The 26,858-nt window shown below is 36.0% G+C and overlaps 2 protein-coding genes and 1 long non-coding RNA gene across 6 annotated transcripts in view; 2 read left to right on the plus strand and 1 right to left on the minus strand.

The window, feature by feature from the left end:
* The window catches only part of LOC148965047 (uncharacterized), a 48,550-nt gene extending 30,953 nt beyond the window's left edge, over positions 1-17,597 (plus strand). The window contains exon 4 of the long non-coding RNA XR_016150636.1: positions 17,238-17,597. This is a non-coding gene — a long non-coding RNA (uncharacterized LOC148965047). The remainder of the gene's footprint in view (positions 1-17,237) is intronic.
* c25h12orf75 (chromosome 25 C12orf75 homolog) lies at positions 1,411-17,797 on the minus strand. Of its 4 annotated transcripts, none has more exons than XR_016150635.1 (5): positions 17,593-17,797; positions 8,399-8,420; positions 6,187-6,217; positions 5,953-6,069; positions 1,411-4,196 (listed from the first exon to the last, which is right to left on the minus strand). XR_016150635.1 is itself a non-coding variant. In XM_089127510.1 (5 exons), the coding sequence occupies exons 1-4, from the start codon at positions 17,633-17,635 to the stop codon at positions 5,958-5,960; spliced, it is 213 nt and encodes a 70-aa protein (XP_088983636.1). In that variant the 5' UTR covers positions 17,636-17,676; the 3' UTR covers positions 1,412-4,196; positions 5,953-5,957. The 4 variants fall into 4 exon arrangements, 3 of the variants coding, with proteins under 3 accessions (XP_088983636.1, XP_088983637.1, XP_039525125.2); XM_089127510.1 differs by having other exon boundaries at positions 1,412-4,196; positions 6,187-6,222; positions 17,593-17,676; XM_089127511.1 differs by having other exon boundaries at positions 1,413-4,196; positions 5,990-6,069.
* Positions 17,798-19,036: 1,239 nt separating this feature from the next.
* Positions 19,037-26,858, plus strand: part of appl2 (adaptor protein, phosphotyrosine interacting with PH domain and leucine zipper 2) — a 66,389-nt gene continuing 58,567 nt past the window's right edge. Inside the window, exons 1-8 of the mRNA XM_089127927.1 lie at positions 19,037-19,187; positions 20,188-20,286; positions 21,554-21,613; positions 21,737-21,808; positions 22,102-22,189; positions 23,601-23,642; positions 23,743-23,801; positions 23,880-24,026. Of these exons, the coding sequence (XP_088984053.1) occupies positions 19,131-19,187; positions 20,188-20,286; positions 21,554-21,613; positions 21,737-21,808; positions 22,102-22,189; positions 23,601-23,642; positions 23,743-23,801; positions 23,880-24,026 (624 nt within the window). The 5' untranslated portion in view covers positions 19,037-19,130. The remainder of the gene's footprint in view (positions 19,188-20,187; positions 20,287-21,553; positions 21,614-21,736; positions 21,809-22,101; positions 22,190-23,600; positions 23,643-23,742; positions 23,802-23,879; positions 24,027-26,858) is intronic.

Genomic DNA, 26,858 nt, shown 5'->3' on the forward strand with positions numbered 1-26,858 from the left:
ATGTGAGTTTGAAACAGAAATTTCAAGAAAAACCACTCGCACTGTTTAGTTTCTTATTTTCTACTGCAGACAATGTATTTATGTTTGTAATTTGTACATTATAATATTAAAAAAATGTCAAATAAACATTCCAGTTAGAAACAAACAGGATTTACAGCATAATGCCATTTTAACGTCCACGAAAAACCTTTTAGTCATGTGCTGGTGTTTTAAAGAACTTAGAAATCAAAATACTGACCTGATGAACCTGTGAAACTTTCAGTCGCCAAAGAGCACATCCTATAATATACCGTTACAAAGTTTTGGGTCAGTAAGGCTTACCTAGTTGGTAACACTTTACTTGAAGTGGTGTGCATAAGACTGACATGACACCTTCATAATCATGACAGGAAACGTGTCCTGTCATGATTATGCACGCCACTTCAAGTAAAGTGTCCTGTCATGATTATGAAGGTGTCATGTCAGTCTTATGCACACCACTTCAAGTAAAGTGTTACCACATTGGTTTACTAGATCTACATAGTTAGGGTCTGTAATTTTTATATAGATTTTTGTTGTAGTCATAGCATTTACATTACCCTTGAAATTGTGCAAATTGAAAATACACCCAATGGAAATTTTTCATTTTCACGAAAACTCGCAAAAAAGTTTTTACGCTCGCATGAGGTGGTTTTCCAGGCAATTCCAAAAGGGAATATTTACAAAAACTTTTTCAAAAATGTATTAAAGGGAGTTCACTTTAAAATTCTTTTTTGGTATGTTTTAGCTTACCTCAAGGGCATTCAAGATGTAGGTGTTTTTGTTTACACAATAGTTTAAATTTTTATATTTTTAGGTCAAACCGTTCTTGTCTGTCAGTCATATAATGGAGGTCTATGGTCACCACCTCAAAGAGCATGCACAGAGAAGTCCAAATTAGACATGATTTAATGACTCATAAATGTAAGTACACATTGATGGCCTAAGACACAAAACGAGCGGTTTGTGTGAGAAAACGAACAGTATTTATATCGTTTTTACCTCTTGTAATCACAGCCACGTCCAAGTGATCTGAGGGCGGGGGCGCTTCTATCTGCGCAAGCCCCGGAAGTGATCTTTCGCGCGTGTACGTCACTCATTGTTTACACATAGATTTCAGAAGTGTTACCTTTCACTGTGAAGATCTAAACATATTTAGATATACAAATTTTAAATGAAAGACGATTTCGATATATCAACAGACAACGTTGTTTTGTTTTTTTTACCCGTGCCTTCAGATCACTTGTACGTGGCTGTGGTTACAAGAGGTAAAACGATATAAATACTGTTAGTTTTCTCACACAAACCGTGTCTTAGGCCATCAATGTGTACTTACATTTGAGGTGGTGACCATAGACCTCCATTATATGACTGACAGACAAGAACGGTTTGACCTAAAAATATCAAAATTGAAACTACTGCAGAAACAAAGACACCTACATCTTGGATGCCCTTGAGGTAAGCTAAAACATACCAAAAATTAATTTCAAAGTGAACTATCCCTTTAAGACCATGAAGCAGATATGAGGAAGAAACACCTCATAATTGCTTAGTTTAAGGGGTGTAAGGGGTATGCCAAGTATAATTTTATACTCTTAAAACTAATAGTGTAAATAAACATCAATGGGACATTTAAAAAGTACTTTGGAAAGCCCAAATAAACCTTCCAGATGCAGACACCAATTCATTTTCTTAAAATCTCATATTTTTTTATTTCAAATACATAATTCACATCAGTCACAAAAATTGGTACAATCACAGGTCAATAACCTGAAATAGAATAAATATAAGAACTCTTTGATTAGTAAATGCTATTAATAGATGTGTTAATTGCAATAGTGATGTGACTATCAAAGTGTATAAGAAAACTACAGTCTATATATTAATGTCATTATTTCCAGTCATGTCAACAGCTCTTGTTAAGTCATGTTAAGTGTTAAACATTATAAGTTGTTATGTTTTCGTGCTTACATATGTAAAATACTAAAAAAGCAAGCCAGTAAGCAGTATTTAGTGCCCTTGTTAGAGTGCCCATCTCCCGTGCCCAATATACCGCAGAACCATATGTCATAGCAGTGTGAGGACGACAGCACCAGCCTAACAGTCTAACAGAACCATAGATATATACACACAGAACAAGGAAAAGAAGAAGATAAAGTAACACGTTCTATCTTTGATGGATGCAACATTCTTAACATTATACGCTTATACAAAAGGCTTATTTTTAAGTTAATATTCAACAATACTATTGATCTGTCATTACAGATTTGCGCAATACTTTATTTAACCTTTAATTACAAAATGAAAAGTGAATGGTTGTTGTATTTTTAAAAAAGTTGAACAACAAAATTTTAATGTGACCTGTAGGCCAAATTCATGGTTTGTGATGTAAGTTGTTGGCGTAGTATTATACAAACTGACCATGAGAATTGCATTCATTGAAAACTCATTTTATTTAAATTAATCATTTTTGTTTTTCAGTCTATCATATTATTGTTGTGTATCGTCTATGAAAAAAAATCGTTGGTTGAGTATTAAAAATTATTTTCAATTAAATCATATGTTCAAATGCTCAAGCTTTGTTTTCCTTGTTTTTTTAAGCTTTGTTCAATTTATATTGTTACTCAACAAAACAAATGGATAAAGTATAATTTTAACTATTAACATATTAGTATAAATTAGTATATCTAGTATAAACTTAAAACTACTTTAAAAGTCAAACTAATTAAACTTTACACGAATATAAACTTTACTTCAAATTTCAAACTAATTTAAAGCTAGACTGTGTGATTTTTTTTTTTTTTACCCCCATCTAGGGGTGAAAAGATAAATGACCATCCAGTGAATATTAGTTTCTGTTCCGCTCAATTCCGATTTCGTTTTAACTCCTACGGTGGCCAATGTAGTCCAAGATTAACATGGCTTCCAGTTCGACCTCGTCCATGAGTGTTAACTCAAGCGTAAACGCAAAAGCCGAAGCTTGAATTAACGGGTATGTCCCTCTTTGGCTAATGTACTTCCAAGATGGAGGGGCAACATGGCGACCGACATTAGAACCCCTTACCCGTATGTATTTTCAATGGCATATTATACACTCACGAGAATACTTTATTACTTGAACGAAGTAAATATACATTAATGAGCACATATATTTTTGAAAGAACTAAGTGTTTTTAGCTAAGAATAAACTAAAAGAGTTACAGTGTAGCTTTAAACTTTAGACTAATTTAAACTTTAAACTCATTTAAAATATAAACTAAATTAAATTTCAAACTACTTCAAACTTTCTGGTCCAAACTTTCACAAGCCAACTTAAAGTTTGTCTCTGAAAACTTTTTCTAGTTTTATAGCCTACTATTTGATTATATATATATATTTTTTTTTTCAGTTAAATTGTTTAAAAAAGTCATTATTATAACGTTGTTTTAAACTTTATAACATTCCAAAACATGAAAGTAGTGCAATGCCTGGCCACGCCCACTTCCGGCATCAGACTGTTAGGCTGGTGCTGTCGTCCTCACACTGCTATGACGTATAATTCTGCGGCCCTGCAGTTCTATCTCCCCGTGCCGGAGACGCCGGTTCAAATCCCGCACAAAGCGGGTCAAGTAGGTCTGGTTACATTTGGTGCCGTGACCCGGATAGGAGTGAGGTTTAGGGGATGAGTGTAACAGATCCAAGCTAGTTAGAGCTGTGTGTGTAAACCTCACTACACCCCTGGCCTCCCATGCCAGAGACGCTGGATCGAATCCCGCTCGGCGCAGGTCGAATCAAAGCGGTTACACTTACACCACCCTTTTCAGATCCTTTTATCTAATTAACGTGTCAGAAAAAAGTATTGTTATTGCAGAGACATACAGTCGATCGTGTCTGGTAATGCCCTGCCGTGGTGAATCCAAAATACCAGGATGTGAGGAGCGTGAGGTCAGGCGGTCGCCGGTTACCATGGCAACAGTGCCTACATTCAGAGTCTCAATAATGCTCTGTGTTCCAAACAGAACCCTTCTGTACGCCAGCCAGTATGATGTCACGGTGATGTCATTCCGAAGTGGTTCTGGTTTCAGTTCCAAAAACGTCTCGATCCTCGAACATCTTAATATCCGTCGTAAATCAGCGACTGCACAGCTTGAATTCTAAAGAGGCCGTTGCTTTGTAGTTTCATTTGATCTGGAGTCAGTCTGCCAAAGAAGAAAATGTTAGTATACATCACAGCGGGAGAGATCTGACAATTAATTTTGGTTTGAGCTTCCACAGATACCACTAATTGGAAAACTCGTGCACTAAAGTGTGCATGCTGTCTTCTCTGGGCAGCTTTAAACAAGTTAAAGAGAAGGTGACAGGTCATAAATGGACACACACACGCACACTTTTTGCAGTCGGGACTCATTTTACATTTACACTTTATCATTTAGTAGATGCTTTTATCCAAAGCGTGAGCAATAGAAACAGTCAAATCAACAATAGGGCAGCAATGTGCAAATGTCGTGACCATTCTCAGCTTGACCACCGCCACACAAGGATTTTTTTAATACAGTATAATAGATATAGAATAGTACGTGTTAGTATTATTAAGCTCTGTTATTGTCAGTCAGTTGACGGCAGCCATTGACTTCTATATTGTTATATTAGTATTAGTATATTCTTTTGTGTTCAGCAAAAAAAGAAACTCATACAGGTTTGGAATAACATGAGGGTTAGTAAATGATTACAGAATTTTTATTGTTTGGTTGAAATCTCCCTTTAATAACACTAAATGACTTTTCCAGACTCGTCGAGGGGCTGTTCTCCAGATAAAGATTAAACTTGTTTTTAAGCAGTAATGTAATGTGAAGTCTCTCTGGTAGTTGTGCTGTTTAATCTAAATGTAATACCGCAGTCTGTTCCTCTAACACGCTGCCTCCTTTTTACACAGGGTTATTATGGGTAATAACCAGCCATTATAGGCAGCCCTTGCTTCATCACGACTGTGTTGTTGTGAGGTCTTTCATCATGCTTTTCCCCTATGCATTATAGCCTAAAAGGTAACATTAGTTATTATATTCTATTGTCTATTGATGTGTATCGCTGCATAATGCCAGATGCATTATAGAGAAACAAATGTTTTGTTTTATTTCAGTGAAATAAGTAAATAAATTGCTCTCTATTCCTCAAATAAAGGCTTCAGAAGTCTGTTATTTTATATGGTAGGCTACTTTACAGAGATAGTTGGTTTGATACACAATGGTACACGATGCATGTACTCAGCTTGTCCCCAAATTAACTATTTGATTTTTGAGGTTGACTCAGTGACTTGAAATAATTTTAATTGTTAAAATAATTTAACAATAAAAAATGAGAACATACAACAAACTTTTCTCTTTCCATTTTTTAAACACACAAAAAAGGATTATTATATGATATGATATATATGGAATTTTTCAATTATATATATATATATATATATATATATATATGTGTGTGTGTGTGTGTGTGTGTGTGTGTGTGTGTGTGTGTGTGTGTGTGTATATAATAATTTATACATATATATATATATATAAAACATACATAGTTATATTAAAGTAATAATAAAAATATCTAACGAGTAAGTAACAAGCTAAACACATGTAAAATAAGATTGTATAAACTGAAATCATCTATCTTTATGTGTGTATGTGTATATATATATATATATATATATATATATATATATATATATGCATGTGTGTGTATATAATAAATTATATATATACACACACACACACACACACACACACACACACACACACACACACACACACACACACACACACACATACATATATACACACACAGTGGTGGCCAAAATTATTAGAACGATTAGTACGATTTTTTGAACATTACAGCAGAAGCAAATGTTTGGTCTGGTCATGTAAAATAGACAAAAAGACCAAAACAAACAGAATATACTGTAATTACCGTTCTTAGAATGTCTTTCTTTGAATGTCGTCCTCACCTTTGCGTGTGGATTTTGATTGGCTGGCAGCCACTGCGGTTAGATCTGCAGGAAGGCCCACATACACTCCTCCATAGTTCCTGCACAACACACAGTTAGATCTCACCTGCTATCCATTATTATGGTCCTGATTCAGTCTCATATTGATGTTTTCATGGTTTTGTATGAATGATCATGTTATCAAAAGACCGTCTAACCTTCGTTTCTCATCATCTGGTAAAGGTTCTTCTGTCCTGCATAAAGAGAATAAAGATGAAGCCATTTTGACATATCTGTGCCTCTCATGTGACCTCTCATGTATTTTATGTCATTTTTACTCTCTGCTCAAAAGATGCCTCACAAAAGACTCATCAAAACATACTGTATTCGGAAGCAGTTTTCTCAAGACCCTGTTGATGCACTCAGCCGAGCAAGCTCTAGCTATTTAACAGCCAGTTCAATAGATTTCAGTGCACATTCAATTTTCAAATTTTTGGTCCACTGAAAATACAAAGGTCACCATGAAATGCAAGTATTCCCTATTCATTGTGATGCACATCTGAGTGAAACGACTTCTCTTACAAGTAAAAATGTAGAGCGGGGCTTGATTTTGATCATGCGGAATTGATTGGATGGTTGTGGTTTGCTATTGGTCGATCGCATGTGAGTGACAGGTTGCCCCGCCCTCATGACAGTAAACGCATCATCAGAGAAGAGGGCCGCATCCAAAATCACATACTCTCTTGAGTAGGTACTTATTTTGAATAAGTAATTATTCAATGACTGCTAAAAGGTATGTTCTATATAGTATGAATTTAATCTGGGCGAATTACATTCGCCATGTTGTCATTATCATGTGATCTACCAGCATCAGTTGCGTCGCTTCACTTCCATTCATAAATCCTCTACCATTGCCTCATGGGATAGTAAAGTGTCCATCATAAGAACACTTCAGAATCTCGCAGGTCATCCGGGTACTTTTTGCAGACTTATGGTGTGTTCACACCGAACGAGAATAGAGCGTCAAATACGCGACTATCGCGTCTAGTTAGACGCTTGAACATTTTGAACCCATTGACGCATCCGCACTTGCGATTAAAAAAAACAACAACACAATTTCTTTCTGGCATACGTTTCCGTCATGTCTGAAATAAAAGATATTGATGCTCTGTTCTTGTTGTGGAAGTCCCACATACGGAGGAAAGCCAACTACAGGCTTTCCATCTGTCTCAGGTTAGGGACAGTTTCATAAAATAACGAAAAACACCAATAAATATACAGCATATATCGTTTTTGCTGTGATTTAATTACAATAAATGTATAAAAAAACATGCCAAAGTATTTAATATTTCTGAGACGGCAACACTCAGAATCTCCTCCATTTTCGACAACAGTGATAGACCGGACGTATCGATTAGCTCTTAGTTGATTGGCTGGCGCAACAAAGCGCCATGCGAATCTTCCGCTCGAGTTAAAATTTTTCAACTTGCGCAGAAGACGTTCGCGGCAAAACGCGTCGCCCAATTCGCGTCATTCGCAACGCCCGGCGCGAATGACTCGTCTATTCACGTCTTTGCATTGACTTTGTGTGTAATCTACTCGAGCAAACGATTAAATTCACGTTCGGTGTGAACACACCATTACTGTAAATTCAGATATTGTCTATATAGTAAGGAAGTATGCAATAGATGACTGCAAGAGGGAGGGGGCAGTTATTTAGATCAAATAGTGCTAAATGTCATAAAAAAATTACAATTTCATGGTGACGCTAAGATTTTTTTAATTTTCACTCATCATTAAAAATGCAGTTTCTCTAATTTCACCATGGAGATTTTGAATAGGATTTTAACTTATGAAATCCAATCTGAAGCTAAATGGTTTCACTCACAGCGAGCGACAGCATGTTAATTTCGGCTTGCATCGAGAGTGGAAACTCATTAAATATTTCACACGGAGAGAAATTATTCAGCTCCTCTGTATCCTTTTATAGATGTTAAACGCTAAAAGCACTTCAAAAAAGAAGACGCAGACTGATGTCATAACAGAAATCTGCTGTCTACACACGCTCGGGCGTTTTTCCACTGATGGCACGGTTGCCGTCTGCTGTTTTTGTCAGTAAACCGGGGGGAGGGGATCGGGGGGGTAATGATTGTTGATTGGCTAGAATGCGTTCGGACCCTCAGGGGCCCATGTGCACCACAAAAGCCACTGAACGGTTAGCAGGAACAGGCCGAGTGATTCTCCCCCAGGATTCAGTGAAATGTGTCTGTGTGTATTTTGTGTTGAGCCGTTCTGTACTGAAATCAGCTCAGCGCTCCGCATTTGTGCTGTTATTAATTTCTGTCGGATGTTAGTGGTCGTGACATTCATTCTGTGGCTCAGATTCGTGAATATGGTATGTTTGGATATGTCGTGAATTAAATTACTCACACATCCTTGACAGCTTCTGGACCTGTAAGACAAAGAAGAAAGTATAATTTACCTTTTAAATCATTTAAATTGTTTAAGTTTTAGGTCAACATTAAGGAGTCATATATATATATATATATATATACAGACACACACTTTCAACTATATTGTAGCCTCCAGTTAGAGGTCAACAGACCTCTTCAGCTTCAGCTTGACAAACTTGACAAATCACACAAACCCTGCTGTCAATCAAGGGCAGACATCATTAACACAGAGCAGAAGAGCTGAACACATGGGCTGAACATCACACAGATGATGTAGTTCACACTACATGATTTTAAAACAACTGCATGACTTGCTCTCTGTGAAATCGAGACTGTTCAAGTTGTTGAGCTGTTCACACCACACGACACAGCGATTGATCAACAACTCCGTCACCCAACGATTCTATCTTGTCTACAAACCACGTTTTGTCACGAAAAATCACGTGATAAAACGAGCCGGAAATGACGCGAAACAGCACGCGCACCAATAGAGTGCCGAAATTATGACGTCACTTTGTAGGCCAAAACGCGGAAGTGAGTTAGCACTTAGCATTTTAGCACTTCCGGTTCCCTTGCGCTACAGTCTATGGGTTTTTGCTAAATCGCCTGAAATAAGGTCTGTGGTTAACAAAGGCTCTAAATATTTTCACGTTTTGATCTATGACATAAAACGAGCCCGTTCTCAACCTTTGGCGTCATAAAGGTGACGCCATATGACATTTCCTCAAAATACTGTGCACATGGCACCCTTTAGCGTCAACATAACACACAGAACCCAAGGCGTCACACAGGAGATGCAGACCCTACCCCAGACCTAAACCTACCCATAACAGTGTGTGTCATATTGACGCTAAAGGGTGCCATGTGTGTAGTATTTCGACGAAAAGTCATATGGCGTTACCTATATGATGCTGAAGGATGAGAATGTGTTGCATAAAACACACCAGTTATAACCTGCTTGTGGTTTTTTAAACTTTACTGTGTCTGCTTGTGGTGTTTTAAACTTTATATAGGCTTCAAAATGTATAAATTTTACTTGTAAAGATTATCTTGATAGACAAAACGTGTAAAGGTCACAACTCTTTGTTGAACACAGATCTTATTTTTTGCGGTTTTCCAAAAGTCTTTGGGGAAAATGCATAGTTTTTCGATCGAGGGAACCCATGCGCCGCTAACATCCGAGTTGTCCTACAAAGTGATGTCATAACTTCGGCACTCTATACCCAGCGAAGAAGACGAAGAACACACAACATGCGAATATGGACGTCAGACAGAAACTAGTGCTGCAAAATGTTTGCGCGATGATTTTCTCAGAGAAAAAACTCAAAAAAAGAAAAAATAAGATTTACCCGATTACCTCAACTCATGCCTTGCTCTGATTGGCTGTAGCTCATGACATCACATGAGGTTGAGTCGTGTGACAGCTCTGGATATCTAGCATGCTAGATATTTTTCTGGGCTTGGCGACACGTCTGCGAGGCGTCTTGATGCGTGGTTGGCTCTTTCATACTAGCAGACTGGCAAGCGTTTATCTTCCCCGTGATTTGCACGGAATAACACCCTGACCCGTCGGCGAGCTCAACGATTTGCAAATCGAGCTTAAATCGGGCTTAAAATCCTGTAGTGTGAACTATTGTCTGAAGCCAGTCTACCTACAGAGAACAGATCTTTAAAAGCTGTTTTTGGCAAATTCACATTTTCTGTCCATTTATCTATTTTTTATGGTATTTGTAGGAGAACATGAACATGAAACGCGTCACGAAAGCGATGCAACATGTACATCTGGAATATTTAGGTTGTTAACTAAACAAATTCATGAAACCTTAAACCTTTCTTGCTCTAGATCCTTTTTTTTTGTCTGTTTGTTTGGTAATGCTGGAGTATGTTTGTAAGAGGGCGTTTACACGACACCGTTTTCAACTAAAAACTGAAAACTTTCATTTACAGTTTTAGCCTTTCATTTACAATATTTTTTTTTACTTTGAAAGCATGTTTAAAGGTGCAACTTAAAAAAACTATATTGTCTCAGTGTAAACTACAGAAACACAAATTTGGGAAACAGTGTTTTTCTTTACAAAGTGACATCGCCATCTACTGGCCTGGCAGCAGAATACAGCGCTTTAAGTCATTTCCGCAGTTCTTTGTGAATGGGATCATTTTGACAACGTCCATCCATTCATATATGCATACATATAGCCTTTTATTTAAATATAACAAAATGTGTGTGTGTGTGTTTGTGTGTAACAGTGAATCTTAATCTTTATCTTAGATTTTTTTTTTTAGTGCAAGAAACCTTGAGTTTGCCTACTTTATAAGTGAACTTCTAGGGGAAAAAATGTTGTATAATCACTGTATAGAAAACAAAATCCCACTGTTTTTGGACACACAAACCACACAGAAGAAAAACGGTATTGACTTTTTTTTTAAATCAGATTCCGTTCTTTCTATGCTGTATTGATTTTTTTCTGGTCACAAGAGTGATGTTTCCAGCAGATGTATTCACTCTGCGCTGCAGTTCAATTCCTTGATTACAAACGTTCATTTGTACAGTGACTTTTTGCTCTCTCTCTCTTGCTCTCTCTCTCTCTCTCTCTCTCTCTCGTCTTTATTAAAGTCTCAATACCTAGCAGTCGTTTGACAGGATCAACTGAGGGATTATGACATATTTATAGTGTGTTTATCCTCTTTGTTTTGAAGGATCCATTTATTTTAGACTAATGCATAACCTGAAAACTCTTTCACCGAAGGAGTGTTTTCACGTCCTCAGCACAACTGAGCTAAGAAACCAGGTCCATTGTATCGGGTCGAGAAACAACCTTCCATCTTGACATCTTACTCCTCAAAGGCAGTACACAGATTCATAAAAGAAAAGAAGTCTATTCACTGGCTCAGTAGTTTCTTCTATAGATAACAATGAGAAGAAATGGAGCTTTTGATTAGCTCTCCTGTTTCTCAGATCTTTCTCTTGGAAAAAGATCCCAAGATATAAAAAGTGTGCATTCAAAAGATCTCAATAAAATCTTAATTTAAGTGTTTTTTTTAGTGTGAAGAAATTCTAAAGAACTTCTTTTCCACCGTAAAGAATCTTTTGTGAAATGGAAAGATTCCATGGATGTTGAAGGTTCTTCATTCATGCCACATAAAGAACCTTTATAATAAGTAAGAACTCAAACATTTCTTATCAAATTATTCTAAGAGCAAGTGATTTATACACATTCCTTTTATAGAATCACTATGACTCCCTTTTTATCTTTTATGTTAGGGAAAAAAAAAACATGAAGTTGGCACTTATGTAACTGAGATCTCCAACAAGTCTAAAGAGCATTGTCTGAGCAATACATATCTTTTTTTTTAGGCTACATTCTTTCTGTTTAGTAGTGATGGATGCCACTACTTTGACATATCACTTGTCAATCATTCATCATTTTCTCTCTAAGTACATGAAAAGGCTAATTCTATTTTTAACCAAAGTTCATTTTGTCTGGCTCTTTTTGTCACGGTTAGTTGCAGTGAAGCACACAACAAAAGGAATAGGAAAAAAAACAACGTAATAATAAGTCCATATCAGAACCATCAGGAGATAACGTACACACAACCGTGTTAACATTGACCATACTGGACAAAGTAAGTAAGAAAACACATGGTTTAAATACATGAGAAGCGTAATCAATGTCAAAAGGAACAGCTGTTTAGTTTAGTTTATTAATTTATAATGCATTTTAATAAACTACAAATGTCAAAGCCAAAGTGCAGTACAACAAATATATTTTTTTTTTTATTTAAATTTGATTTAAACAGGGGAAGACTTTTCCAGAAGAGCGGGAAATTGACTAGAAGGCCGAAGAGATCTATTGGTAGTATGAGGAGTGAGGAGATAACATCTACTGTAAAGCTTTAAAAAAAAAGAGCGGAATCTTAAAATCAACATGGCGAGTATTCTGTGCTCATGTTTTCTAGCGCCAGACAATAGTCTGGCTGCCACATTTTGCACCAATTGCAACCGTTTCAGAGCTGATTTAGGCAAAACCAGATAGATTGAATTACGGTTACCTAATCTTGATGTTATAAAGGCAGAAATTACAGTTTCAAGGTCTTTCATTGCATCTCGATTTTAGCAATTGATTTTAACTGAAAGAAACTTCTTTTCACAACATCACTAATGAGCTTTTTATAATCAGATCGAAAATATCCCCAAGGTTTTTAACACAGTCTTGTACATTGGAGCTTATGAACAATGCCTGAAGACACAGCTGTTGGGCCAAAAACTATTCTTTCAGTTTTATTATTATTTAACTGTAAGTACATCTATAATTTAATGTCTTGAAGAAATGCAAACAGATTAAACAATGAAGTGGTTAAAAAATAAAGCATGTCATCAGTATAAAGATGATATGATATTTGTGTTTCTGAAAAATATGAGCGAGTGGAAGCATATATAAGGCAAAAAGAAGAGGACCCAGAATAGAGCCCTGCAGAACACCTTACACTCTAAAAAATGCTGGGTTGTTTCAACCCAAATTTGGGTCAAATATGGACAAACCCAAATGTTGGGTTAAAAATATCATTTAAAAAAAGTTGAAAGATGGGTTAAAATTCTAAATGACATTTATAACCTAACATTTGGGGTTGTCCATATTTGACCCAAATTTTGGTTAAAACAACCCAGCATTGTTTCGAGTGTAGGAGATTTGAGAACAAGATGAAAAACATTTCCCCTAATAAACAGAAAAAGTCCTGTCCTTAAGGTAAGATGCAAAGTTGTTGAGTAGTTGAAATAAAGTCGTTATTTTTGTTGTTTTTTTGCGCACAAAAAGTGTTCTCGTCGTTTGATAAACTTAAGATTGAGCCACTGTAGTCACTTGGACTATTTTAACGAAGTCTTTAATAACTTTTCAAGGCCAGCAAGTTTCAATCCCTCAAGAAGCCTATGGACTTGTATGCAGGAGTGATCCAGCTCTCAGATTTAATCAAAAAATATCTTAAAGAGCCCCTATCATAGCATTTGAAATGTTCCTATTTTTGTTTTAGGAGTTCCCAAAAACAGTTTAACGTGCATGCAAGGATAAAAAAAAACTTTATTTGTCTTATAATATGCATTTATTTTTAACTGATTTGCTCAACGACTCCCAAATGATTCGTTCGATGATTCATTTTCCCAAACACCTCCTTTGAGTGACGCGAATCTGCGGCGATTGGTCAAATGACCCAGTTGTTATTGGTAAACCGTAGGCAGAGACTGTCGGCAACGGAACGCCCATAACCAGGATTATAGCTCGTCAAGTGTTGAAAATTGTATACAGTGTTTGAACAAACGTGTCAGAAAAAGTGCACTTTCCACACAGTCCCTTACTCGCGTCTCCATCAAGAGCGAGCTTTCCCGGCGAAACTCACATTGCGGCGGCCTTTGAGGGGCAGTGCTTATTATATAGAGTGAAGTCATATTTGGCTAAGTCGTTTAGGAGGTAATTGCCATTTTTCAATGAATGTCTGGTGAATATCAAAAACAAAACTAACTTTACCTCGCTTAGAAGCTGCGCGGAGTGTACACAACACAATATAACTATATTGTACATGCTACAGAAAACATAGCAGCAAACATTATTAATATTACTTACAGATTGTGATTCGGAGGAGGATGAACCTGATCCATAAACACTGGATACTGAGCCCTCCTTCAGGAACAACCGGCTTGCGAACGATTCGTCATTAAAATGATGAGAACACAAGGTTCAGGCTATACTGTTGTGGTATCGATGCAAATATGAACTCTGACCACTGATTCTTCACACGCTCGTCCGTGGACAATGGAAACAAGTGGCTTAGCCATAGGTCAATTGGCACACCATGTCCTCCAGAGCCGTTGCCTGCGAATTGAATGTTCATTTCTCTACCATAAGCCGTCTCCAAAAGCGTTTCAGAGAAAGTGGCGTCAGTGACTTTGGAGAGGTGTTCTCTTCACGGATGAATCCCGGTTTTCACTGTACAGGGCAGATGGCAGACGGCATCATGCGGGTGAGCGGTTTGCTGATGTCTAAGTTGTGGATCGCGTGTCCCATGGTGGCGGTGGGGTTATGGTATGGGCAGGTGTATGTTATGGACAATGAACACAGGTGTATTTTATTGATGGCATTTTGAATGCACAGAGATACCGTGACAAGATCCTGAGGCCCGTTGGGGGAAAAAATCGATTCTTAGATGCACCGCGATGCGGACGTGGGCAATGCTGAATTGATTCACAAATGTCAAAAATCAGATTTTTTTTTAAATTTATGCATGTCCAGTATACTCACCGGACATGTCACATAAGCATGTTTGGGATGCTCTGGATTATACAACAGCGTGTTCGAGTTCCTACCAATATCCAGCAACTGATATCCATTGAAGAGTGGAACAATATTCCACAGGCCACAATCAACAACCTGACCAACTCTATGCGAAAGAGATGTGTTGCACTGCGTGAGACAAACGGTGGTCACACCAGATACTGACTGGTTTTCGGACCCCCCAGACCCCTTCACTACAGTAAAACTGCACATTTTAGAGTGACCTTTTATTGTGGCCAGCCTAAGGCCCCGTCCACACTACTGCGTTTTCGTTTAAAAACGGAGACCTTTTACTACGTTTGCACCTCCCGTCCAGACTAAAACGGAAAAAACGAAGACCTAAAACGGAGAAGTTTAGAAACGCTGCAGCTTCGTTTTGCGTTTTGAATCTCCAGAGGGCATTTTAGTGAAGACGGGACAAAACGGAGGAGTTTAGAAACTTTCACGCAGAGGCTCACGCTCGGCTCAATGATTGGGTGTCATCAGTCATGACGCGTCCTTCCCTGATTCGTCAGCCTCTGTTTACACCGGCACGTGCTTGCCCAGTGTTGGTGAATGGTCACGTGATCTGCATTTTCAGTCGTTTTAATGTGGACGGAGATCAATTCTAATACGCAGATAAAACGCTGGTGTGGACGGAGATCGTATTTGTTTTAATTCTCCGTTTTTTAAACGAAAACACAGTAGACGGGGCCTAAGGCACACCTGTGCAATAATCATGCTGTCTAATCAGCATCTTGATATGCCACACCTGTGAGGTGGATGGATTATCTCGGCAAAGGAGAAGTGCTCACTAACACAGATTTAGACAGATTTGTGAACAGTATTTGAGAGAAATAGGGCTGGGTAATAAATATCGATTTCTCGATATTAATCGATTCTCATTTTTACGAACCGATATCGATCTTAATTCTCAAGAATCGATTAGTCATCCTGTTTCATTTGAATGAATGGAACATTGTATCGCGGCTGCGCGCATTCCAAAAAAATCGCAATAATCTTTGTCCTTTGTTACTATTGATATGAAACAAAGTCTCAAATTTCAAATTACGTCCATTTTCTTTAGAAATTCAAAAACATAAATAACGTTTTGGCGCTGTGGCGTGAGATCGCTCTGGCGCAGCTCAAGAGAAACAGCAGCACTCATGAATGAGCATCTGAAAGTGTGTTAAAAGATAGAGTACAACTTATCGAAATCCGTATCAAGTCACATTGATTCGCTCAATCAGCGTTTCAACCGAGGAAAGACGTCAGTTAAACAGCTTGTAATCAATGTGATCGTCATATTTACCTAAAAAAAACCCACATCAACTCATTAGTCAGCTAGAAAAAAATAACTCTAGAGAGGAACATTTTGCTAAATATATACACCATATTACATATGCATTATAATCTTCATGTTCTTCAATATTTAATGCAAATTTGAATAAATCTGGCAAGTTTTTATGACAGCCACCATTTAAATGTTTATATATATATATATATATATATATATATATAATGAAGCCTAGTAGGCTACAACTGGACTCCCATAGTTTACAGCATTAGTTAAGAGATTTGATTTCCTTGAGAAAATTTGCCATTTATTGTACCTGATATCCAAAATAATCAATATTGAATCGAATCGAAATCGAATCGAATTGCAAGCTTGTGAATCGAAATCGAATCGAATTGTGAAATTTGTGTCAATACCCAGCCCTAGAGAGAAATAGTCCTTTTGTGTACATAGAAAAAGTCTTGGATCTTTGAGTTCAGCTCATGAAAAATGGGGCAAAAACAAAAGTGTTGCATTTATAATTTTGTTCAGTGTATTTTAGGAACACAGCAGGCAAACAGAGGAAACCGAAGCATCATAATGAACCCGAGCATTGCTGTTTCACTCTTCTTGTATCCAGTTTGCATTTCAATGAGAAACGGTGATTACCAATAAAGCATTTTGAAATTAAATTCTCTGCACATTTAAATTCATTCACTGCTTCTGACAGCTGAGTCATCTACAGCTGTTCTCGCGTCTGAATTTTCAACGTCCAGGCTTGTTCATGTAACATGTATTGCTCAAATATTGATCTTTCATAGCTCAGGACACATGAGGACACACAATGGTGTTCTCAGTTATGTTACAGCTAAATAATGTTGTTTCTACTGAAAAAAAGACAAAAAAAAGTAAGAGTACAAAACTATAAAGGTTTCATAAAGGGTTATGTTTATCCCTAGAAGAACCCCTTTTCCAAAAGGAACCATTTTTTTTTCTTAAGAAGATTTTAATAATTATAAAGAACCCTTTGAGCAATTGAAAGCTTCTATGGATATTAAAGGTTCTTCATGGAACCAGCAATGCCAATAATGACAAATATTTGACTTCATATTGAGATCTCTGACTTTTGATTCGGACTTTGGTCGGACATAAGCACAGTTTAAGATCTCTTCTAAACCTCTAAGAAAAGGATAGAAACGATTGAGATGGTAAAGAGATCTTTGTTTTTTTCTTTCCAGCGCGCGCCGCTCACACACGCTCTCTCTCTCTTCATCAAGTCTATAAGCTCAGATCTGACCTGAATACATATTAGACGTGAGGGATGAAATCTCCATGATGACTGATGTTCAGAATGATCCTTCACCTGACACTAACGGAACATTCCTCCACACCCGCTTCTGCTAACAACAGAGGAGGACACGAGGTCCCCAAGACGTACGGGACTTCATCAGGCTCCCACACGAACTTTAACTTCCAGAAATCAAGTGTTTAAGGGCAAAACAAAGTGCACGCGCTAGAATCCACAACATGACACTTCCATTGATAAAAAGCAGCGCGCGCGTAAGTGAGCCACACACACACACACACACTCACCTCCTGCTGTCGTGCTGGTGGCAGAGGAATTTCCACATCCCATTTTGACATGTACACACAGCTTTCTTCCGTGTCTGCTTTGGAGGACGGATGAGTGAAGGACGGCGCTGATGTGATGCACGAGCTCCCTTGAACACAGTCTCGATCATTCTGCAGAGAGAGAGAGAGAGAGAGAGAGAGAGAGAGAGAGAGAGAGAGAGAGAGAGAGATGACCTCACATGATTCGTCCTCTCCTCCACCCTGATAGAGTTGCCGTGGTAACAGAAGGGGGTGTGGCCAGCCTCCAGTTGTACACGGTGTGCAGGAACTCCGTCCAAACTGTAAATGTATTAAAATAAATAAACATAATATCAAAAGTAAAAGCAATTCAATAATGAGAAAACGTTATTAAAATGTATAAATAAATAATAAAATCTGTCCAAATGTAATAAAATTAAACAATATATTGCATTTAAAATTATAATTCATTTAAAATATATGACAATTTAATATTTTAACGAAATCACAATACAACCAAAGCAATAAAAAGCAAGCTATAATGTAATAAAATGAATCAAAAGATTTAATGTTTGTTTATACTAAAAAATATCAGTCAGAAACTGTAAAAAGCAAGAAATAATAATAAACATTAAAGTAATAAATATATAATAAAATCTATCTAATGAATCTATCTGTTTGTCTGTCTCCGTTTTTAGGAATTCTACTTAGATATTGTTTGGACAGGGCTGATGACAAATGGTGGACACACAGATGTTGGTTTCTGGGTTTAAAGGTCTGGGATCATGAGAACTCAGCCTTGAGGTGTTCACAAAGAGATGTTTGTCATGACAGAAGTAGGAGCCTCTCGGGGACCGCTGGAGTCTATCATCCACTGCTAAACTTTCTGATGATCTGTGGCACATGATCAAACTCTGGACAAAATGGGAGTTTCTATTAGGAGTTCATTAGGACTATTGTGAACTGAGAATTATGTCATAATCTAAATAAAAAAATGGGGATCAAGACAATACTAAATGCAGAACTGATTTAAAAGTGTAATAAAAAATATACAAAATATATATTTTATGTGAATGAAAAACGTATAGCCTATGTATACGATATAGACCGTAAATAAACCTGTAATAAATAAACAAATGTAAATAAGTAGTAACAAATAAGTAAATAAACAAATGGAAAAAAATAATATGGTATTTTCATATTATTTTTTTGTTATTTTCATATTACATTGTCAAAAAGTGACAATGTACCATACCAGTATAGTCCAGCAGAGGGTATTGTGGGATAGAAGTTAGAACTACGAACGAACGAACTATTTTTTAATTACAATATAAATTATTTATTATTATTATTATTATTATTTATGCTTTGTGTATTTTTGAAGCAGAGTAAATGCCATAGACAGTATAATGCCCAGTATGAACAGAGAAGATGACTGCTTTCTCCAGCATGCACCCAAAGCAGTTCCGGGTCGTATTTGAGCAGCTGGGAAACGTAGTCCTCATCCTTGTATTCCATTCTCACTGTCTCCGACGCGAAAGATGCCTGCCGTACACCACAAATTATTACTCGAGGAGGCCCTGCAGGACAGTCCGCAGGTAAACATCTGTTTACTGGATCTTTGTTCAATGTTTTAGCACTCATAACTATTCGGTTTAGTGTGTTTTGGGTTGCAAAACTGATGATGCGCTGTCGAGACGCGCGCGTATGTCGTTGGTCGCAGAGCATATGTGCAAGCTAATCTGAATTAAACATCAATTTAAGTGCGCGATTCAGTAGGGAATCACCTCAGCTCGTTAAGTTTATGTAACTGCTTGCATTGTTTATTATTCAAAGTTTTTTTTCCTAGATAAGAGCCACAGATGAGACACATACATGCTGATCATATGTTTATAAATTAGAGACGCGCGTCAAACATGCAGTCGCGCGTGTTATTTGCGGCTTTGGTGCTTTAAAGCTGTAAATGTTTCGCTGGCAGTGGTGTTGTGAATGGAGGGGCCTGTATGGGAGGAGTGAGATGTTGTTTAGTTGGTCAAACCCACAGAAGCCTGATCCTGATACATTAGATCACATGCTGTATCAGATCTATTAAATATATATTAGTATCAGTACTGAGACATCACTGGCAGATACGAAACAACAACAAATAATCAGAGACGTCAGATCAGCATGTGAGAAATAAGGTAAAACACACAAAAAACTTTGAATAACACTATACATTGTTTTGCAATCGGTTTTGATTTTTATTAGCTATTAAAAAAAATCATAATTAGGCCTAATTTGGATGCAGTTCAAACTGTGAAGCCACTCCCGCATACTTGTGATATTCTCAGTGAACAAATAATTGACTTTATATGCACAAGGTATGTGTCTGAGTCATGTCCCATAATGCCCTGTGTTTGAGATTATGAACCCACAGATGTCTCCGCCCGGCCAGTCACTTTGTTTGCATTGGAAACACACCCAGAAGTCTGATCTGATCCCAGACAGAACACACCTGTGGATACACCCAGCATGCTTCACGCTGCACGGATGCCGAGCACATTTAACACTGTGTGAATATCGAGTGTTTACTGGCTTTTGTGTTTTCTGTGGCAGACGCGGTCCTTGCTCAGTGTGTTTGAAGAGGATGCAGGCACGCTCACTAACTACACAAACCAGCTGCTCCAGTCTATGCAGAGAGTGTTTGGAGCACAGGTACACACACACACACACACACATGTTCACATTGACTTCAACAGTGGAGGCAACATATAAGCGAAATTTACTATGTCTAAATAAATATTCAGTTTATTGATCATGATTTATCCGTGCATGGTATTTTAAAGAAAAAAATGTTTGCAAACTGATTTTTTTTTTGTGCTGATGTCATCAAGGCCTCAGGGGTGGGGGTAAAGTATTAACCAATAGCATCACAGCATCTACAATCCAATCAAAGTCCAACCCTGTGTTATTTTCAACTGATTATGCTGTTATACTTTGAAATATGGCGCATTGTGAATGTCAAAGAGTTACAAAAATGTAAATGAACCCCGAATTCATGAAGCAAGCCTTCCTAGGTCTATATGAGTTTCTTTAATTCAGCCAAACACAATCAGAGTTTTATTAAAAATACCATGGCTCTTCCAAGATTTATAATGGGAGGCTGAGTTTTTAAAGCCCAATAAAGCGGAATATCCATATTTGTAACTTTATAAATTATAATGACTGACTTCCGGAAACGGCCATATGCGAGTCTAGTTCCAGCGGAAGAATGACCTCTGAAATGATCATTTTCATTTTTGGGTGAACCAACTAACCCTTTAAATGGATTGCAAACTCATTAAATGTAATCATTAAATGTCATTAAATACAAAATAATAATAGTATTATTTAATAGTGTCATTAAATGTAAACATAATAATTATATAATAATATAATAATAATAATATATAAAAAAATATAATAATAGGAAATAATTATATGCAATCTTCATAGATATTTATAAGCCCTGAACATAAAGCTGCAATTCTAAGTATGTAAATGTGAATTTATAAATATTTATTTTTACATCTGAATATGTAGTTACTACTCTGAATATATTAATGCAAACCACGATATAAAGATGTAAACCTGAAAATAACTCAAAATAAATGTAAACCATGAATAAATAGATAAATCTGAATATTTATATAGTTATAGGTTTTGATATATAGTTACATCCTGAATATGAAAATGCAAATCCTGAATGTACAGTTAAATGTCTGAGTTTATGTTTATAAGTCCTCAATAAATATATAAACCATGATTCATACATATGATCTATATAATCAATATTTCTGGATTATTCATATGTTTGGCAAATAAGATATGTTGTAAATATTACTTTATATTTAATAAAAATCAATGAAATAAGCCTCCCCATGCAATCAAACTGGTGCCGACTCTGATTCTTCATCTGACTAATTGAGTCTCCTGTTCGCAGAATGAAATGGCTCTGGCGACCGAACAGCTTTCTAAACAGCTCCTGGAGTATGAGAAGCAGGTGAGCGCTTTTTATTTTCTCTTTTAAACGTCAGCAGTGTGTTAGGAGCCATGATGAGTTCTGGGAATGTCTGACTATCAGATGTGTTGTCAATAAATCTGACATGATGGTTTGTGAGTGCAGAATTTTGCTCTGGCGAAAGGCGATGAAGAGGTGATCAACACTTTACAGCACTTTGCCAAAAGCGTGGAAGAGGTGAGGAGACTCCTGCGGTGTGTGTGTGTGTGTGGGTCACTCTGTCAGAGTCCATCAGTCGTGTGGCAGCTGGCGTGGGCTGTTTCTCTTCATGCTGGTTGTTTGATGTTTGCCAAAATGACAGATCACCTGATCATATGACCTTCATCTTTTGCCTCACATACTGCAGAGTTTAAGTCCATATTATTCAGATTATAAAGTAAAACGGCAACAATTCAGTGTGACATTAATAACACACCACAGTAATATTTTATAAATATTTGAATAACAAGTGTATTTTAATTTCTCTCTAGCTGAACTCTCTGCACAATGAATTGGCCACACAGATTGCTGATAAGATGGTGTTTCCCATGGTGCAGTTCAGAGAGAAGGACCTTACAGGTGCGACACTTACTTTAGAGATCATGTTCTCTAAAATCCACTGTTGTAGCGTTTTTTTGTTTGTTTGTTTTTTTTTTATTTACAATATAATGCATTTTTATATTGTTTTATTTTAAGTCAAATAAATTTGTTTTTGATTTAATTTATTTTAATATTAATTCAGTTATTTTCAAATGTTGACAAATTAGATTTTTTTCAAATATATATTTTTAATAATGAAATAATTATATTATGTATATTACACTTATATTACACTAATCTTAAAAACACATTTTTTGTTTGTTTTTAAATTTAACATTAATATTAATTTTGATATTGGTTCAGTTATTTCTTGAATGTTGGTGTCTATTTTATCAAATTCGATTTTGAGCAGACAAATAAAAAATATTTCTTTACGTTTTCATTTATTATTATAAACAAGCTTATTTATAAAATAGTATCTCATATCTCAATCTCGATGTTTCTTAAATAATTTCAATAATATTTTCACCATCTCTCTCATGTTTACCGTACCTTCAAGACTCTTACATGTATTGAAATACTTTTTATATGTATTTTTATATGTTTTTCAAAAGTGAAAAAACCTGTTTTCGATGATATGATCCTGATGATATGATCCAGAAGAAAGCCATAAGAATTGTGACTAACCAAGGTTCACGAGACCACACAAATAAAGTGTTTATAAAACTGCAGACTTTGAAATTTAAAGAGTTGGTCAGTTTCAAAATACTACAAATTATGTGGAGAGTGAAAAATAATTTAGTACCAACACATATTAAAAATAAATTCATGTTAATCACAGACAATAACAACAGAAGAAAAGGCAATTTTAGTGTACCATATTCACGTACCTCAAAAAAACAAAAGGAGTTTCTTGTAACTGGGATTAGTTTATGGAACTCTTTGGATAGAGGTCAAAAATCATGTTCACGATTGTTCAATTCAATAAAATGTACAAAAAATATGTACTTGAAAAATACGAAGGAAGTGAAGCATAAGAAACAATGTTTTATTTTTGTTTGTTTTTTGTTTTTGTTTTTTTGTTTTTTTTCTAAATTGGTAATTGTTAATTACTTATTACTATGTGAAGTAAAATTGAAGTAATATATATATATATATATATATATAAAAAGAAGGGAAAGAAGAAGAAAGGAAAAAAAAATGGCGAGCCATCTGTTTTGTATAAGCTTAGATTATTGAAAAAAGGGGCATTCATTTATAAGACTATGTCTTCTTTATGCTCCTATTCAGTAATGAATGTTATTATTTTGTTGTTGTGGAGATTATTGTTGTGTCTATAATAACATCATGACTGAATAAAGAAATTTGATTGATTGATTGATTGATATGAAGTGTCAGACTATCCGACCTCAACCAAAATTTTAAAGAGCTGTGATGAATTTGTTTTCAGAGATCAGCACACTGAAGGAGATATTCGGCATTGCCAGTGACGGTATGAAGTTAATAACATCTCTATTTAATATTAGTGGATGATAGAAAAAATATGTATATGCTGAATGAAAATCACTTTCGGTCTCTCTTTCTCTCTCCAGAGCATGAAGCTGCCATGGTGAAATATAGTCGTTTACCTAAAAAGAGAGAAAATGAAAAGGTAAATGTGGATGTGTTGTGTGAAACCCCCGACTCCCCCCGAGTCCAGCACTGAGCCAGATGTGTGTGTTGATGACAGGTTAAAGCGGAGGTGGTGAGAGAGGTGGCGTACTCCCGCAGAAAGCAGCATCAGGCGGCGATGCAGTATTATTGTGCTCTGAATGCGCTGCAGTACAGGAAGAAAGTGGCCATGCTGGAGCCCATGCTGGGATTCACACACGCTCAGGTCTGACACTCGCCATCACACACACTTCACTTCACTTCACTCTCTCCTGGATGAGCTGCGTTCAAAACTCTTCATATTTGCACACTTGTGACAACACATCAATTAAAGTTGCTTTTGCAAAAGCAAAATTTTGAAGACCTCAGGGTGACTGATAATAATGTCTCATTCCCAAAGAAGTAAATCAAAAGGTAATAAGGTTTTTAAGAAGTTTAGGAATAACTGTCACACAAAGGAGTTTGGTCTCTAGGGCAGTGGTTCCCAAACTTTTTGAAAGCAAGGCACCCCTTTGTAGTTATTTTTTTTTTTCCACGGCACCCCAACCCAATTAAACTAAACAAACATATGTACATACATAGGCCTATATACAATTAGTGATGCCGGTAACGCGTTACTTTTTCAGTAACAAGTAATCTAATGCGTTACTATTTCCAAACCAGTAATCCAATTAAAGTTACTTATCAAATTTAATGTGCGTTACTATTTTTGTTATTTTCTTTAGTAGAAATGATGGCTGTCTGACATCCTATATGAAACAGAAATGTGTGTGAGAAGGCAAAATCAGACAAACCCCTTCCAACTCCCAGAGTTATCCTGTCCAAATCTAATGCTACCAAGTCAAGTCAAGTCAAATAGGCCTATATTTATATATCGAAATAATATATTTATATATTAATCAAGACAACTTAACAGTTTTTGTTTATTCATGAAAAAGACAATCAAGTTGATGATGGGTCATTTAATTTGAATATACCACATCTTTAAATTACTAGTATTATTTTAAGTTAACATTATAAAATATGTAGACCTACATCACAAAACTAGTTGAGGATGAATTCTTTAAAATGGGCAATTCCAGCGTGGACTTGACATTTGAGGTAAAAAACCCCCAAAAAACTTAATGTAAATTCTCAGAAAATCAGTATATTGAAACGTCTTATCCATGCCCCCTTTAGACATTTGAAAAATATCACTCCACACGCGTTTATATTTAAGGGGAAAAACACATCCGTTATGGATATGTGACACACAAAAAAACTTTCACTTTTAGGTGGCAAAAGTGTAAAAAGTAATACTACTCACTGGAAAGAAGGGTTGGCTCGTCTCCACAGAACATAAATACATATTAATTTTGTCTTATTTTTCGTGTATGTATTTATGAGGGATAAATAATGTTACGTGAAAGTTCCCCGTTACGGACTTGACCACTCTGAAAGCGCCTCTGAAGGACTGCTTTAAAACTTTCACATCAAACATAAAGCCTTTCATTAAGGTGAATTTCGTTTTTGTATTAATTTTATCTTAATTTTAATAAATGTTTAATTCGACCAATTGCCTGGATTTAATAAAGAAGAACCCAAATACGGTATTTAACGGACGATAGATAATCATGACACAGCGCCATAGACCTTTATCTAAAGATCAAGTATAAAAGTATTAACATTGAATCATCTTGAAGATAGTTTCATCATTGACTGTAACCGAACGCGACGCAATGTTTGAACACAGATGGAGAATGACTGACAGCTGCAACGGAGGGAAAAGTTTACATGATCTTGAATTTAATGACTTAAATATTAATTTATCTCGCGCATAATGGCTTCAGAACACTTATATTAGAGTGCACGAAAACGTTATGGTACTTTAGAATGTTTTTGTGCCTTTTGTGGGGCTTAACAATAACACATAATAGTATACGCACAATATCGGATTTGGATCGGCCTCGTCTGATCGATACCCGATCCCTGAGTATCGGTTTGGGACATCCCTAATTCTAACAGACTTTGACTATATTTTCATTAAGTTAAAAGGAATTGTCAAGCATTAACGTATTAAGTGATGCACGGATATCATTGATAAACCTATTTTCATTTTATGGAGTCAGATGAAATGAGTTAATTGATAAGATTTAAATATGTTGCATTTAATTAAAAATCACTTTGCCATGGGAAAGACGGAACACGCGTGAAACCTTCACCACAGATCGAATTCCGCCATTGGATCGATTTCGTGCCGACTTTACAGCGGCATCTAGTGGTGAGGTTATGAATTACAACCAACAGAAGTTACGGTGGCCGACAGGAAGTGATGTCGTCATCTGACACTGTATTTCAAAAGAATTGCTACTTTTCAAAAAGAATCGCTACTTTAAAAAAAAAATCGCTACTTTTTCAAAAAGAATCGCTACTTTTCAAAAGAATTGCTACTTTTAAAAAAAAGAATTGCTACTTTTCAAAAGAATCGATTCCTTGTTCAAAAGAATCGCTACTTTTCAAAAGAATCACTACTTTTTCAAAAAGAATCGCTACTTTTTGAAAAAGAAAAGTAGCGAATCGATTCTTTTCAAAAAAACTTTTTAAAAGAATCAATTCTTTTTTTTAAAGTAGCCATTCTTTTTAAAAAAGTAGCGGTTAATTTTTTTAAAAGTAGTGCAAAAAATGTATTTATACATTACAATGTAATTACACATTTTACACATACATTACACATAGATTTTTTACAGATTTATTATACATTTATTACAGTGTTATTATACATTTATTACAGTGTTATTATACATTTATTGCAATTTAATTATACATTTAATTATATACTTACATTACAGTGTTATTATACATTTATAATTGTAGTGTTAGTATACATTTGTTACCTTAATATTATATTAAGGTAACAAATAATATTATTTGTTCGTTCCATTTTTGGAAGTTTTGCACTTCCATTATTATTTTATTACATTATTTTTTTATCAAGCGAAAAAAAATGTGTTCGAAATGATTATTCTATGTGAATATATTAATATTTATGAATATTAATATAAATATTTATTTCAGTTAT

Source organism: Pimephales promelas, chromosome 25 (genome assembly GCF_988280905.1).
Source record: "Pimephales promelas chromosome 25, fPimPro1.hap1.1, whole genome shotgun sequence".
Classification (NCBI taxonomy): Eukaryota; Metazoa; Chordata; class Actinopteri; order Cypriniformes; family Leuciscidae; genus Pimephales; species Pimephales promelas.

Coding starts and splice junctions, on each gene's coding strand:
- c25h12orf75 (XM_089127511.1), bottom strand. CDS start 17,741: ATGATCGAGACTGTGTTCAAGGGAGCTCGTGCATCACATCAGCGCCGT. Junction 8,421..17,592: donor CACCAGCACGACAGCAGGAG/GTGAGTGTGTGT, acceptor TTTGTCTTACAG/GTCCAGAAGCTGTCAAGGAT. Junction 6,218..8,398: donor CCAGAAGCTGTCAAGGATGT/GTGAGTAATTTA, acceptor TATGCAGGACAG/AAGAACCTTTACCAGATGAT.